We start from the raw sequence: 17,463 nt of genomic DNA on the forward strand, positions 1-17,463 counted from the left end.
TATTTTCTTTTTATCTGAGAAAAATGTGCATGAACCGTGCAGGTGAATACACCAAAATCTGAAAACATTCACTGGCATATTTTGATAGATGTTATCATGTGTCACCTGATTCAGGCTTCAGTTACACCATTGTATTTGTCTTATGTTATTTCTGTCTTTATTGACTTTTCAGTTCCCAGGGCATCACAAAAGTATTTATGTAATACACCCGTTGAGTATACCTGTAATTCATGCGTTGGATTAAGACGGCTTTTGTTCATAGTTGTTGTATTATGAAGTTGAGAAACTGTGAAAACCGACTGAACCAGTCAGCGTTCAACTCAGTCATCCGTTTTCATGGGCGGACACTTACTCCTTTACAGGCATGCAGACATTCGCATGTGTTGACACTCCCACACAGTGGGTGAGCCGCCTGTCACTAAATCCTGCTACTTGGCTGAATTATCTGTGTTTTTCATTTAAGACACTGCCACAGTAGGGGGAAGCATGGGTGTGAGTGAAAGAAATTAATGATGGCTAAAACCCATGCTTTGGTTTCAGGGTCCTGGTATTGTTTATCCTGGCTCACTGTCACATGTAGAACACTTTTTTTTTTTCTTTCTCCACAGATAATTTACTTGCACCTTATTTTAACTGAGAAAATAAAAATACATGTCAGAGGTTAATGGTCTATAGTCAGAAAGATAATATACACTGATAGAGATATCAGTGTTTATTATAAAATAGCTATTGAGATATTGAGTGAGATATCTGTTGGTTGACATCACATGTAGGTTTCTTAATATGGACTAAAAGTAAACTTCAGTGAAAGTTTTTTGTTGAGTTAATGTCAAGTGTTAAAGTTATATGATGAATTTTGATTCACAGAATTTTCCATGAAGTTCTTGTTTTGGCCCTACCTGAATGTTTTCACTTGTAAATATGTAACCTGGCAGCAGGCTGTGCAGCAGGAAGGCGTGTCCTCTCCAACTTAGCAAAGTATTTAAAGGAAGCTTGCAGTTTGTGAAACAAAGGCACATTCAACAGATTTTCACCTCCAGTCTGCATTGTCACATTTCTTCTGCCTCTGAACTGAGTAAGTTTGAATAAGCTGTTTGACATGTCGTTCTATTTATGTGAAGCCTGATAGTTAGGCCTGTCATTTATGATTTTATGATGTTAAGAATATCAAGTAACCTTACATATGAACACTGTACTGTTGGATTTCATGCATAATAAATGTATAGAAAAAGGGGACAATTGCTAACAAAGATTTGTACTGATGCCTTACTATGATGCAAGGACTGCAAAGAACAGGTCGTGAATATAGCCGAGGTGTGTTTACAGGATTACAACCCTCCTGGAGGGAATATGTTTTATCTCCTGCTAAGAATGAACTAATAGCCCCCTCACCTGACATTTAACCAAACTGACAACACCAATGCTTTGTCGCACATTCAGCATGTGGAATGCTGATATGCCACATCCTTCTAGGAGACAGATCTCTACAAAAGTGATGACCTTATTGTTGTGCCCTGAGTTAGAATATAACACAGCAGTCTCGTTCTCAGTGCTGCACAGCTTTGTGATGGTTGTTAGCTTGCAGTGGAGTTTTATTTAACATTATTGGCTGCAGCACAAGTTTGTTGATCTGTGTAGGCAGGTCGCTTTTTGCTCTGAGATATCCTGCCAGCAGACTCTAATCTCAACCATATGTAGCACGGTTCCATGCAGTCTTTCCTCCACCCCTCCTTATAATTCTGGCACTGCCAAAGGTGTGACAGTGAATGTTATGTCACTTTACATATAGCTTGTGAGAACCCACCCTGCAATACACTTTCACAATCCACTGAGGCTTCCAGTTCCAATTAGTGACCACAGGGGTGTCAGTTGATTTCATCCTCTATTTGGTTTGAAATGAAATATCTCAACACCCTTTTGAATTATTTATGGTCCTAAAGGATGCATCCTATTGGCTTTTTCTCTAGTGCCACCATGATGTTGACATTTGTGGTTTTGATGTCTCAAAGGGGAACAGATTGTTATCAAATTCAGCAAATATTTGCTAATAACTTGAGTGATCTCTTAACTTTTCATCTTGCACCATCATAATCATCATGATCAAATTGCATTTACCTCAGCTGTACTTAATGTTTAGTGCTAATTAAAGTTACTAATGATTATTTTCATGATTGTCTACTATTCATAAATATATTCTTCATTAATTCTGTCTGAATGTCTGAAAATAGTGAAAAATTCCTGTACAGTTTGAGGTGTTGCTATAAGAGAGCTTATTTTGTCCAAAGATACTTGGGTTTACTATCACATAACACATAGATCCATAGGGAAGCTAGAAACAAGTTGGAATTTTTTTCTTCCCATTTTTATGCACACTGTTTTTTCTAGTTGTTTTTAGCCTTGTCAGTGAATATTTCAGTAAATATAACCCACAGTTATGAGCTACACTATACTAGGAGGCATTCCCTTAACCACAGTGTGTCTGTCTGATTTATTACACTGACTGTCTCAGCTCTCATTGGCATATGAATAAGGATTGAACTCAGTGTAAGTCTTGCTATTGCTTCATCTAAACCTTTTTGGTCACCATGTAACAGTCAGTGTTGCCAGGGAATGTGAAGTGCGCATTGGAAAAAGCTTTTCATTGAGCTTGTAGTATTACTTGAAAGGGGGAATCAGTAATAGAAAGATGCAAGTCAAATCAGAGAGAGGTGGGAAAAGGCGATGCGAAGGTAATAGAGGGAGAAAATGAAAGCGAAATAGAATAGATTGGAAGCATCTTGTGATGGTTTAGGTTCTGCAGAATTCAACAGCATTGTTATTTTTAATTCTTGATCAGTTTAGCCGTGACATGTGAAGCTCATCTCTGTGCACGACAGGTGACAAAGTATGGTGTTTTGAGCTTCTACACAAATAAATGAATTTGTTTCATACAGAGAATGGCCTCCTTAGAGAATCCCCTGGATTCTTTCAGTGACCTATGGATCTAATTGTAATTCAGCATCTGTGATGCAACTCCAGGTGTGCCCTGAAGTTACCACAGTCAGAGGTCTAAATAATAAGCTATACATGTTTGAAACAGTTAGCTAACTTATTTGTTTACTTACTAAAAGAAATGAGTAAAAGGTGTAATAGCTTAAAGCAATTATGTTTAAAATGTCTGACAATATTTGTGCATGATACAAAAAGTAAGGATTGTTGTGGCCCTGATGGTAGCACATAGAAATCTTATCTAGAGGGAGAATATCATTTTGACTTAAGTATGTTGTTTTCTGATGCTCATTTCAACAACATATGAATTCAGACCAATTATAATATGTTACTGTGTAGGAGCATCAGTAATGGGACTGTCAGCCAACATTACAGATGGCGTGTTGATAAGAACGATTAAAAGTGATGCTTGTACCATTTTCAAGAAGCCTTTATCTTCCCCTTAATTGGACAATAGATTTTCTTTAAGATCAGCTTACTGTAGTAATCTAATTACCTGATTGTTTCGAGCTAACATATGTGTGTAAAAGTCCTTTCAAAGAAGGCTTGTTTTGGAGGTTTATGTATGAAAACCATGATGCTATTAAGGAAACCAGTGCAACATTAATGACTATAGGCTCAGGACTGTTCCTTGTGTTTGTGTTTTTCTCAGGATGTCTGTAGAGAGGTCGTCAAGCAGAGTAGGTCGGTTTCCATCTGTCACTCTTGGATTTGAGAATGAAACAGAGAAAGAAAATGAAAACCCAACAGAAAACAATGCTCAGAAAGAAAATGCATGTAGTCGGTGGTGGCGGAAGGTCTGCCCGTGCTGCTGTCCCAAACGAAATGACAATAACACTACAGACACGATGATCACAGGGATTGGTGACCTGGATAAAGACGATGGGATAAATGAAAATAAGCCTGTGGATGGGAACTCTGAGCTTGATGGTACTGTAACTGACATTTTGGATACCTCACCATCATGTTACTTACCACAGAAAATGAATACCAGCTATTTAACTAGACTTCGATCTCTCATATCTTTGTTTTCACAGAACACCTACTCAAAGTGAAATCAATAGACCTGCTGAAAAGCAAATCAGGGGAGAACCGCACAGAGCATCACACGAATCTCTACCAAAGTGACGATCTTATTATTCGCAGAGGGCAGAGTTTCCAGATGTGGATTACCTTGTCTCGACCTTTTAACCCCAGCACCGACAAACTTCACCTCGAACTTAAAACAGGTTTGTCAGAAGAACGCTTGCAGCTCACCACTTCAATTCATATGCACTCCAATGTTAGTTTTAGACGCCAGAATAACCTCATAATGGTAGGTTTTCCATAACCAACAGACGTCCTTCTGAATACTAATTGAATTTATATGAATTTCCTGAATGGCATACATCTATCAAGAAGCCAACTGTAAAACAGGATGTATACAGTACAGCCTGGTAGCCATGCTTCCCTGAACCTTGAAACCCTGTGCAGTGCTGTACATGATAATTAAGAATTACCTTTTACTGGGTAGTCAGAGGAGAGAGTAGAAAGTGATTGTGTGAGGTCTGCGGTAGTAAACAGTATATACCAAGTTGTGCTTTTAGTGCACTCTTATGCTCGTCTTATTCTGTTCTTTTCACCACTCATATATATAGATTTCATTGCATCTCTGTGCAACAGAGGGGGATTTGTAGATAGATAAAGGCAGAGATGGAGAGAGAAAAGAGAGAGGGAGGAAGACTTTTGGTTACTATTGCTATGGTAACAGTTCTGGTTGCTAAGCTCTGGGGACAGCGTTTTACAGATGTTAGTGCAGTCCTCGGTCCTGCACTAACTAAAAATCCCTTCTAGTGACAATTCACCATCAATGCTGCCACTTAGAACTGTCTGAGCCCTAGCCTGCCACCTGTTTACCCACTGTACATTCCTGCCTCCTTCATACTGTTGACTGTTGAAAGAATATACCATTATAGACCATTATAGAATTTGCAGTTACATCTGTGTGATACCAAGTGAAGCTTGGAAATTCTAATTACAATGTCCCCTTAACAGAAATGCAGGACATTTCTATTAGGAATTCAAATGTTCATGTGTGAGTATTCCTTATTCCTGTGTGAGTATTCCTGTATGGTTTAGTGAATGATTAATATTTGCATAAATAAAATGACCAACATAAGGCTAGTGTTTTTTATAATTATGCTCTATTCTCCTTAAGAAAAAAATAGTCTAACCAATCAAGTTCATTTATTAATCTAACCAATCAAGTCCACACAGGGATGTAATAATGAAAAATAAAACAACTATGAATGACTATGAATAATAATGAACAAATAATGATAGTAATGAGCAAAACAAAAGCCACCTGTCATACCCACAATAAGCAACAGGACAACAGCAGCTGCTGATAATGGCAGTTTTTACACTGTGATATGTCATATGAAATTTTTTTGTGCTGTGGTGATTTTAAGGGAGGTCATACTCTTAATAAGATCAGAAATTCTACACTGTAGTGATAGTGATCGTCTCATCTAACACTCAGCATGGAAGTAAATAAGAGTATATCTCAAAATGTCAAACTACTCCTTTAAGGCTTCATACTCACAGATTTGTGGAAATATAATTTTGTTGGTTTAAATTTGATCCTACTTCTAAAGACAGAGGAAATCACCAGAAACATAGGTTTTATCTTTTGTGACCAGTAAATCCCTACAGCAGATCTTTTGGGTATTCAACAATTAGTTTTCAAGACGTGGTAAAAGCTTCAAGGGGAGATTTTGACCTGACTTTGGTACTAGATATTGCTTCATAGTGGCTCAGTTGTTATTCCTGTAGGCTTTGTCTAGTGCAGTTGTTTTTGTCCATACAAGTTATTTTACCACCAGCCTATCACCTTTCTATCACTCAGACTGCCTGGTTAAATTAAGCTGCTGTTGGCTGGTGACTCATTCTGTTGCTCTAGTGGACTGCAGTGGCTGATACATTAATGTTCACACTGTTTGTTTCTTTTATTTCACTCAGTTTTATAAAGGGACGTTTTGGTGAAATTGCAGTGTAGTAGCTCAGCCAAAAACATGTCACACCCACTTAGAACAGGGGGTAAAAATTAGGAAGAGCTGTAGTTTTCCAGATTTACTTTGGGGAAAATTTCAGTATTTTAGTTGTAAACTCAATTTTAGCAGTTATATGTAATGTTGGAAGGAGTGAGATTTTTTACATTTTAGAGTACAGTGTGTCTTAGTACTTTTAAACTCGATCTCTTCATGTCCAAGATGCAGAAACCTGAGTTACTTTACACAGTATATTGTTAATGAAGGCAAAATGCAGCCTAAATGAAGTATTTTTTTTATTGTTCAGCTACATTGCAATCAAATGCTGTCATGCCATCTGTGTGTGTGTGTGTGTGTGTGTATTGTCATGACAATACATTCTGGATTCTTGCACTTTGGTTTCTGTTTGTTCAAACATACACAGCAAGGTAGGAATGTAGGTGTGGCATTAACTGATGGAGGTGGATTGTGTTGAAAAATTACAATAACTGAATGGTGTAGAGTTCTGTTTCTGTTGACACAGTATGAATATCAGCCAGGTATATTGTTCATATGCTATTATCCTTTAATTGTATATAATGTGGGCAGCACAGTGGCTTGGTGATTAGCACTGTTGCCTCACAACAAGAAGGTTCCTGGCTTGAAACCCAACCTTTCTGTGTGGAGTATGCATGTTCTCCCTGTGCTTGTGTGGGTTTTCTCCAGGTACTCTGGTTTCCTCCCACAGTCCAAAAACATGTATGTCAGGTTGATTGGTGACTCTAAATTGCCCATAGGAGTGAGTGTGAGTGTGTGAGGTTGTTTGTCTCTATGTGGCCCTGTGATGGACTGGTGACCTGTCCAGGGTGTACCCCTGCCTTTCCCCCAAAGAGAGCTGGGATAGGCTCCAGCAGATCCTTGTGACCCTAAAAAGGATTTAGAGGGTTTAGATAATTGATGGATGGATGTATATAATGTGTGTTTCTTCTTACCTCTTCAGGGCCACTGCCATCAGTGTCAAAGGAAACCCATGTACTCATCCCTTTAGTGGAAGAACTGGAGGACAATCGCTGGGAGGCTGCTGTTGTTACGAACAAGGACAAAAAGTTAAAACTGTCAGTTAATTCTCCACCTACAGCAGTCATTGGCCGATATCAGCTCACAGTGGAAACAAGCTGTGCAAATGGCCCGGCCACATCCAAACATGACCCAGCTAATGACATCTACATGTTATTCAACCCCTGGTGTGAAGGTAAACACAGGATAACAGAAAGTTATATGGCTAGATCACTAAGCTGCACATGACATTCCAACAAACATTTAAGGTTTACTTTTTAATAATATGAGTGTCAGTGAAAAGAATAGAACCACTGTACAATACAGTACCATATAGCAGTAACTCTGGTTATATCTTAAAGTATACTGTAGTTTACAGTACTGAAGAAGTAGTTTGAGAAGTATCTTATTTTGTTTTCTAGATGAGTGTTAAATAAAAAGATCAATTCTATTCTCATAACAGTGTGTTATATAAAGTAAGGGCAGCTTAGATTAGCATAAAGACTGAAAACAAGTTAGAACAACTGGCCTAGTTCTCTGCAAAGGTAACAAAATCTGTTTTCAGTATCAGCACCCTTAAGGATCAATAATTAAGTCTATCTTGCTTGGTTAATACATACAAAACAGCTGTAACAGCTTATGTATGTCAGTATGCCACAGGCCCTGCTGACAGCTCATCCACTGCACAGAATGATTTTATGTTATGTCCAATTTTAACGCTACTCTTACTTGCTCTCTGTTAGATGACGTAGTGTTTATGGATTCAGAAGATGAGAGGAAGGAGTATATCCTGAATGATGTCGGACGAATCTACTACGGTACACAGGATCAAATTGGAGTGAGAACCTGGAACTATGGGCAGGTAAATGGCTTGTGTTATCGTCCCACATCAGTGTTTGAGCTGAGCACCAGATCATGATTTTCTCTTTCAACCCTGCCTGCATGTTTCTCTGGTTTCAGTTTGATAATGGAATTCTTGCAGCCTGCCTCTTCATCCTGGAAAAGAGTGGAACTCCTCCATCTGGTTGGGGAGAACCAGTTAATGTGGTGCGAATCATCTCAGCCATGGTGAGATTGCAAAACAGCCACTGGTTGTATTGCCATGGAATTTGCAACAGATAATTACAAAGGATGAATCCTACTGACTGTAAGGATCCTTTGACCTTCTAGTGCCACTAATGTTTTCAATAATCCTGTGAAATATCTTAACACCTATTAGATCAATTCCCACAAAACTGTGTACACAGCCATAGTCCTCAGAAGATGAAGACTAATGACTTTGATGATCCAATCATTTTCTCTCTCTATCACAATGCCATTGACATTTCTGGTTTTTAATTAAATGCCTCAACTATTAAGACATTGGATTTAACAGAGGACAAACATTCATGTTCCCTTTAAGAATTGCAATGACTTTGGCAATGCCCTAACTTTTTCTCTTCAGTTTAACCAATTCATGACAAATACCAGAAATATAACATGGTAATCAGATTCAGCTTAATTTGGTGTTTTATACTGAACTAAGATTCTACAAGTATATGCATTATACCCGGTTTTGTCTGCTTTATCAAATGCATATAGAAAACATAGATTATTAAATGAATATGGACCAGTTTTAGTTGCTAGCTTTTTACAACTCTCACCTTGCAGTGCTCATGTTCCTGTCAGAAAAAAAAAAATATATAGCTCTTTTCGAGATGAGCTCTTTTCCATTTTGCTCCTGTGAATGGCAGCTGTGGAAATTGAGTTGATGATGAGCACATACTCAAATACAGATGTAGGCTACATAAACAACAACAACAAAACCTGATTTCTTCATTTTTCCAGATCAACTCCCCTGATGACCATGGGGTCCTAGAAGGAAACTGGTCAGGAGATTATTCAAATGGAACTAGTCCAACAGCATGGAGTAGTAGTGTTCAAATCCTGAAGGAATACTATGAAAACAAAGGCACCCCGGTAAAGTATGGCCAGTGCTGGGTCTTCGCTGGTATCTTCACTACAGGTTAGCATTTTTTATCGTATTGTTTGAATTTGGCCCTGGGCCCTTTCTGTGTGTTTGCATGTTCTCCCCTTATCTGTGTGGATTTTCTCCAGGTGTTCCCACAGTCCAAACAGATGGAATTTGGGGTTAGGTTAATTGTTGACTCTAAATGGCCCATAGGTGTGAATGTGAGTGTGACTGCCTCTATGTGTCAGCCCTGTGATAGGTTGGTTTCCTGTCCATCCTGACTCCTGACCCAGTGTCAGCTGGATTTGACTCCAGCCCCCTGTGACCCTTGATGTGCCAGAATAAGATGGTTGATGTATGGATGTATACTTAAAAAAATGATTCTGATTATTGATGCTTTATCTATTTGTCTCCTCTTCAGTGTTACGGTGTTTAGGCATTCCCAGTCGAACTGTAACCAACTTCAACTCAGTTCATGACACGGATGTCTCCTTGACAGTAGATGTATACCTGGATGAGAACCTGGAGTCTATAGATAATCTTAATACTGACTCTGTCTGGTGCGTTCTGTCACTATTTTTGTAATGCTCCTACACATAACAGGATACAAATTATTGACCTTAAAGTTTTTGTTTGAAGGAACTTCCACGTGTGGAACGACTGTTGGATGGCTCGTCCAGACTTGCCTCCAGGCAATGGAGGCTGGCAAGCTGTTGACGCCACACCTCAGGAGACCAGCCAGGGCACCTACTGCTGCGGCCCAGCTTCTCTTGCAGCTGTCCGCAATGGTCAGGTCTACCTCAAACATGACTGTCCTTTTGTGTTTGCAGAGGTTTGTGGAATATATAATGTTTTTAAAAAGAAAAAGTACACTTGAAATTTTGCACTACACCTTTATAGTTCTATAACCTGAAAAGTACAATCAGTGCAGAAGACAAAAACATAGCTTTCCTCACATACAGTTCTTGACCAGTAAGAGTGATCAGCTATTCTTTTACTTCTTGTTTTGAGTTGACATATTCTGCATGTGCTATTCACTAACAGTGAACAATAAATGAACTGTGACAGTTTCCCATCTGTTCAGAGCTTTATTTTCTAACTCCCTTTCTCCATTTTCTTCCCCCTTGTGCCTCCCCAGGTAAACAGTGATAAAATCTACTGGCAGAGGAATGTAAATGGGACTTTCAGTCAAATCCACAGTGAGAAAAAGATTGTGGGTCACTGCATCAGTACCAAGGCTGTTGGCTCCGATGAACGTTCTGACATCACAAACCTTTACAAATATCCTGAAGGTATCTGAAATGCGGAGATCCCGGGCAGTAGCAGTGTGAGATACAAAAAAGGGTTTGACTTAGGTTTGAATTAACTTCCCATTTGTGGTCATTCTCAGGCACAGAGGAGGAACGCATTGCTGTGGAAACAGCATGTCACTATGGCTCCAAATCATATGCCTATTCACCCCCTACAGCAGAGGACGTCTCCATAGAAGTGACCGTGGATGGTGAAGGTCCTAAAATGGGAGAGGATGGAAAGCTTACGATCACACTGAGAAACAGCAGCTCACAGCAACGCACTGTCGACCTGCACAGCCAGACAACAGTCATGTACTACACTGGTGTCTGCAAGGCCACGATCAAAACAGACAGTGCAGATGTGACTGTGCCACCCAATGCGGGTAAGTGGGTAATTTAAAACTTATTTATAGGAAGATGAGGTAGGTTTTGGCATTTAGGATTTTTTTTTGTATGTTGCTTAAATTAAGTGTTTACATTTTGAGAAATATGCCTATTCACTTTATTGCTGTTAGATGCATTCATTCATATTGATTGCCACCACTCTCATGTCTGTCTTTATAATATAAAAGTGCTTTAATAGTCTCATCTAATAACATGAAGCTTAAAAATTTTACATTTCAAGAGATACTGAAAATTCACACTAAGGACTCATCATAAAAAATCCAAAAGGCGATTTAAAGGAAAGGTAATTTATTATTATATGTTTCTCCTCTTTTGAATGTTTGTTGTTCCCATTTCCTGTATACAGTAGAGGTTTTGGAGTGGTCATTGGAGTACAAAGACTACAAGGATCAGCTGGTGGATCATGCAGCCCTGATGCTGACACTGTTAGGCAGGGTCAAAGAAACACAGCAGGTTCTGGCCAAACAGTTCAGTTTCCGATTAAGGACCCCAGACCTCATCATAAAGGTAAGCCAAACAGCTCATCAGGAAAACACTGCTGAAAAGAAGATTAACATATGATTTCAGATCTGACTTCTCCTTTGCTCTTATCCCACACAGCCAATCGGGAAGGCTGTTGTAGGAGAGAAGATGGCAGTAGAGATTTCTTTTACTAACCCACTACCACAGGTGCTAAAAGCAGTGATATTTCATGTGGAAGGGCTCGGCCTTGTAGCTGCTCGAAAGATTAATTACGGGTATGGAGGACAAATATACTCTTTATGTGGTCAATTTTTAAAACTACCTTGTCTGTTTCACTTGTGTGACTGCCATTGTCATTTCCTGTCATTCCTTCAGAGATATTGGCAGCTGCGCCTCCGTGTCTCTCACTGAGCACTTTGCCCCCACACTGCCTGGGCCGAGGAAATTACTGGCTTCATTGGAGTGCAAGCAACTCACAAATGTTCATGGTGTGACAAACATCACTGTAGAGGAAAACAGCAATGCCGCTCAATAGCAAACAATGGCAGTTGGACACTGACAGTCATTTCCTGTACATGAACAGGTTTTTCTTTCTCAAATCTTTTGCATACAATTTATATAAAAGATGATATTAAAGGTGTAACACTAATAATAAACCAACTCAATGACAAATGACCACAGGCATTTCACCACAGAATATTCCATTTAGGCTATCCTTAAAAAAACAGTTAGTTAGTTAGTTCACATCATTTTTTTTTTTAAGGAGAAATGCCTTGTGGGGTCCACAGTCCACAAATCTATAAGGAGTAATATTCAGGGTTAGAGAGGTAGGACACTGGCAGCTTTAATGAATGAGATATGCTTTGTAAACATAGGCTCTCTATTGAGTTTGTGTATTTATAAATACCATATATTTATTTTGTTTACTTTGCAATGTATCAGTAGTAATATTTATTATGTATATGTTGCTACAGTGCTCTAATATTATTAAAAGAAGCATTTATTAAAATGTGTTCATGAGTTGGTGATATTGACAGATAACACTATAAATCAGTTTCCTATTGGTGTCACCATTTAGATTGTTAATGTAGATTGTATAGAAAAAAAGTTTAAAATGTTATGGTTAAATATGCTCATGTTCTACTGTAACTTATTGTAGGCTCCTAAGTGGACCATAAGGTTAAAAACCAAACCAGACTTAAGAAAACTAAACTAAAAAACTAAAATAAATAAATAAATAAACAAAAATAAAAAATAAAAAACTAAGTAACTCCGGCCAGAGTGTCTGTTTGGGTCACTTTTACCAGTCTCAGGCCCACATAAAGGAGGAGGGTTGGAATTGACATTAAAAAGAAAAAAAAAGAATCGGCAGAATAAATTTAATTTAAGGTGTATTTTTTGACTTTAATCTCTCCCACAACGTTATTCATCGTTGGGGCAGTCGTGGCTTGGAGTTGTAGTTTGACTTGTAACCCGAAGGTTTCAGGTTCAAGTCTCAGGACCGGCAGGAATCGTCGGTGGGGAGGAGTGAATAGCCAGCGCCCTGTCTACCCTCAATACCACGACTGAGGTGAGACCCTTGAGCAAGGCACCAGACCCCTAGTTGCTAAATGCAGAGCACAAATTCCGAGTATGGGTCACCATACCTGGCTACACAAGTCACTTTCACTTTTCATCTCTCCTACAGCGCCCATAACAAATTATGCAAATTAGGTGATAGCGTCATCCATAGACTTCTAGAGAGTTTTAGGACAGCCAATCGCTACTGTCCTTACTGAGGAGTTGCTGTTGTCAATAGTTACTGGGTTACGCCGATTATTACAGGACTGACTAACGATAAAACAAAAAGAAGGTCGTCTAGTGAGAAGGAAATGCCTATTTTCTGTGTGCTGTCGTGCTGTGTTAGGCGCTCAAACGGCGCAGGAAGAGGAAATGAGAGGTTATTAAACAGGATATCGAGAACAGGCGGGAAGAACGAGCACCACGACCTGTAGGAAAAGCATCTGCTCAGAACATTTCGTCGAAGTCATTGAAGAGTTATTAACGTAAGTGAGAATATTAGCTAAAGTTAACGCTGTTTGCTCTACATAAATTTACAGTTTGTGTATGCTGACGGGCAGGTAATCCGGCTAATTTAAGGATAGCAGTTAGCTAGCGTTAATGCTAACCTGTTACTTTATTAGAGTAGCACAGCTAGCTTAAGTCTAAATAAGTTGGCCAACTGCAGCCTGGGCTTATCATACAACATTTTCTCTCATTTAAAGTAACTACAACAGGAATAAAGGTGTTCTTAGATGACTTGCTTGGAGGAAGTAAAGTTAGTTCAAGTTAACATTAGCTCTTGTGCTAAGTGGCTTCCCTCATATTGTCTGTATGCTACACTAGGATTTGATTTAACTTACTACAGCTGTTTGCTGTCAAATTAATAGGTTTTGGTCATAATTCCATGCTGTAAGGTTATTGCTTATAATAGATTGGATGACCTTTTCATTTTAGATACATGTTAGAAAGACAGAAAGATTTTCATGAGGGATCTCATGCTGTATTCATGAAGTGGGATCTGAAGAGCTCAGCTCAGATTTTCCAAATTCACACTCGTCTCTTAAGTGGATGAGTTAGGAATAAAGTTGGTCCCCCCACACCCCACAGACCTGAATTTGTTTGATTGCATTTGGTGGATAGTGGCAGCCAAGGGATAAAGAGTTGTGCAGTTCATTATACAAATGTATGAAAGGAACACTCTAAGATTATGAAAAATCTCATAGCATTCCACACTAAAAAGGAGACATAAATCAGTGTTACTGAATGGGGCTGTGGCATTTTTACAATTTTAACTGCCACTCCAGTTTTGTCTGCATGCTGTTTGCTGTAGAAAACAGTAGATTTCAATCAGTATCATCTGCTTTTGTCTTTTTTTTTTCTAGATAAATGGGTAAACAGACCTGGGGGAAGGGGGGGGGGGGGGCAATCTTCTAACCACTGTTTTAAGTAGTACAAATTGCAATAATCAGGAAATAAATAGTTGCTTTAGCTGTTATATTTTTCATGTCCTCTCAAATCCTACTAGATAACCTCTGTTAATATGTTTCCCCTGAGATATAACAGTTAACATTTTAGACACAGACATTATTCAAGATAATAATTCTGTCTATTTACTGTTCCAGTCTCTTATGTTTGTTTGCAATTGTACAAACCTATTGTACAAAGCATGCAAAGGTAATGGTACTACAGGTATATGCCAAACCAGTCCATGCCAACAGCATTTAAGCATCTGGTTACCAACTAAATTGGGCCTATCAAATATGCATCAGATCTGGTGAAGATTGTATGAAATTTGTGGAAGATTCTGCAGACATCAGATAGATACAGTCTGCATATATGTCTTAGAAGAATTTGACTTCTTCAACTTAAGGTTAGGGGTTAGGAGCAGAAAGTGCTTTAAAGAATTACCATATTGGCCCACTATACACCAAAAACTATTAGGTTTTATCCAGGCCCATAGGCTATTCTTCAATGAAAGTTAATTAAAATCTGTTAAGTCCTTTTTGATTAAGCTCTCATGCCTGACACACATAGTTATGCTGCGTGTCAGCTGTGCTGATGGGCTGTGTACTGATTAATATGAGTGGCTTCCCCTGTGGAGACTGTTTGAGATTGGTGTTTTACATAATGAAGTTCAATTAGAATTGTTTGTGTAACTTAAAGCAACCTAGTTTTACATTTGTTACATAATACAAAAAAGTTGACAGGAGGTAGCCCGTTTTTACCTTGCTATGTTATACAGATGAAGTGTGAAGAATCGGAAGGTCTAGCTGGATCAGTTTAATAGGTTAAAAAATCTCATGGCTATTAAGTGAAGGTGAGTTTCTTTGTATTTTGTTCATAATAGCATAGAGGGCGGTCAAAATGCATTATATGAACATGGTTTCTGAGTATCTTTATATGAAAACATAGCAGACTAATGTGCATTTAAGGATTTTATTATTGATTAATCTGTTTAGTTCCATTAAACATTTAGTCCGCTGAATGTGAAATTACTGAAAAATGCCAATCAAGACTCCACAAACCATGGTGACATCTTTATTTTGCTTGTTTTGTATGACTCACTAAAAGTCAACATACTAAGTTTACACTAAGTTAAAACAAAATAGGAAGTCAAAATGTTTTTTAAGTTGGAACCATTGTAAAAAAAAAAAAAAATACTGCGTATTTTTGCTTAATGATTTACTGCAATAGATCATTAAATGACAAAATAGGTCACTAGTTAATAATTTACCATATCGTTATAAAGCCATTCATTTTGTAGGTAGGTGAGGTGATTTTTTTTTTTTTATTTTATTTTTTTAACATTACTCAAGATGGTGAGTAATTTGTATTGTGTAAGTAAATTATTTGAATGTTAAATAAGTAAATAAAAAATTACTGAGGAGCATAGCAAATATGTCCCCCTGTATTGTTAATCCCATTCAAATGAGGCTTTAGGCCACCTCAGCTTGCCAAGAGTTAGTACAATCCCAGAATGTCCTCATATAATTCCTGTATTTTTGAAACAAAATGTTTAAAATAATGTTTATTTACTTTACTGAATGAGATTTGTTTTCAAAGAGGGCCTCTACCAAAATTCTGTCTCTAGCTTTTCAGACAGGTCACTTCTGTTGGCCTAGACATTAAATAAATAAATTTCAATAAATCTCTAACCTTTAATACAGAAAGTATCAGTGCATAAAATCGGGTCCTCATTTAGTTAATGGAGCCCTAGAATCAGCAGATGATGTGAGGAAAAGTTTGGATTTATTTGAGGGAAAAGTATGTAACAAAGTAGTTTTTTAGTTTCACAATATTTCTTGATAATATGGCACATGCAATACCATTAATGAGTATGGAGACACCTTAAACCTGTTTCTTAAACTACAAGAATATGTTCTAGTGAGTACTACTTAATGTAATGTTTACAGGAAAACTCAGTGGATGTATTCTGTTTTAGACTGAATGTGAGATAAATAACAAGGTTTGTTTTCAGAAACTTTATACCAGGAGGCAGCCACTTTTTTGACTTCTCACAAGGTTGCATCTTTTGTCATGATTTATGAAATTGCCCTTGCTGTGTCTGTGCTTCTTCTTGAGCTCTATATCAGATAATGAGTGAAAAGCCCGACAGGAGCACCTGGTGCTTTGATTTGAATTGACATTTGAGTCAGGCATGCCTTTCTTCATTTTGGGAAGTAAAGATTGACTTTTCAAATGGCAGAAAGTTTTGTTTTTTCCTTATGTTCTGTCTTTAAGAGGATCCGTCTGGAGGTCGACTGATATGGGTTTTTGTCTGGCCAGTACCAGCCAGTGGTGGATTTATGATGCAGATTTTTCTTTTTTTCTTTCTTTCTTTCTTTTTTTTTTATCCTGTTTGCGTTGGGCTAGTTTTGTTTTACTGGGTATTTGCATTTTCTGTGAATGTTAGTGGCAATTCTAGAACCTTAGGAGTATGTGACATTTATACAGCACCTTATGCTCAGTGGTCTTTCTGCCCTCTCCCCCTCCCTATCCTTCTCTTTCCTCTGTGCTGTCAACCAATTACCATACTTAACATCCAGCCACAGAATCTATAATCCCATAAGTGGTATAAATTCATCCATATCAGTTTAAAACAAAACATTTTTTCCTTCGAAAAAAAGTATATTCATCAATGGAAGAACAGATTTCCAGCTACATTAGCTCATTACCTGGCAAGTGTGGAGCTAAGTCTGCTAAGATTTTTTGACAATGTACACTCCATGGACTTATAACTACGCACTTTGTAAGTCAGAGTAATACGTTTAACCCAATGTTCACAATCAGAAGAGTCAACAGCTGTATTTGCTAAATTTAATATTTCAACCTGTGATTTTAATCTCCACCATGAAATCCACCACTACCTTCTTCTACATTACTTCTACATTATGTGCATGGGGGATTACAAGGCAAATTTGCAAAATTAATGTTTGAAAAGTTTAACATTAGTTAATAGTAGGGCTAATGATTAATTATTATTATTTTTAAGGGCAGTGTCACAAAAGTGCCATGACAACACTGGGGTGCCCACGGATCCCCCTGTCTGGTAATCGGCTTAATATGCTCAGCCATCAGCTGTTGCAGATTATGTTAAGAATTGACAGACAATCATTGGCCTAGTTAATCAGCTAATTGATTGACCTCTACACAGGCCATATGTGTATTTTACAGTGGAATTTTGCCCTGTTTTTTAGACAGCTTGGAAAGCACAATCAGTCTCCTGATCACTAATGTTGTGTCCAGTTTTTTTATCCTA

General features: G+C 38.1%; 1 protein-coding gene across 1 annotated transcript; it reads left to right on the plus strand.

The window, feature by feature from the left end:
- The first annotated feature begins 113 nt into the window (after positions 1–113).
- LOC113129355 (protein-glutamine gamma-glutamyltransferase K-like) lies at positions 114–12,098 on the plus strand. The gene is made up of 14 exons (XM_026305300.1): positions 114–1,075; positions 3,641–3,918; positions 4,026–4,217; positions 6,997–7,248; positions 7,796–7,914; positions 8,013–8,120; positions 8,880–9,057; positions 9,425–9,563; positions 9,643–9,835; positions 10,142–10,295; positions 10,394–10,678; positions 11,047–11,207; positions 11,301–11,437; positions 11,538–12,098. Exons 2-14 carry the CDS (start codon positions 3,642–3,644, stop codon positions 11,695–11,697), a joined length of 2,355 nt encoding a protein of 784 aa, XP_026161085.1. The 5' UTR covers positions 114–1,075; position 3,641; the 3' UTR covers positions 11,698–12,098.
- The last annotated feature ends 5,365 nt before the right edge of the window (positions 12,099–17,463 follow it).

Source organism: Mastacembelus armatus, chromosome 4, assembly GCF_900324485.2.
Source record: "Mastacembelus armatus chromosome 4, fMasArm1.2, whole genome shotgun sequence".
Lineage (NCBI taxonomy): Eukaryota > Metazoa > Chordata > Actinopteri > Synbranchiformes > Mastacembelidae > Mastacembelus > Mastacembelus armatus.

Bases quoted from the DNA above. Each gene is read 5' to 3' on its own strand.
- LOC113129355 (XM_026305300.1), top strand. From the start codon at position 3,642: ATGTCTGTAGAGAGGTCGTCAAGCAGAGTAGGTCGGTTTCCATCTGTC. The intron at 9,058-9,424 runs GTTAGCATTTTT...TCTCCTCTTCAG, and splicing joins CGCTGGTATCTTCACTACAG to TGTTACGGTGTTTAGGCATT. The intron at 11,438-11,537 runs GTATGGAGGACA...TCATTCCTTCAG, and splicing joins GCTCGAAAGATTAATTACGG to AGATATTGGCAGCTGCGCCT.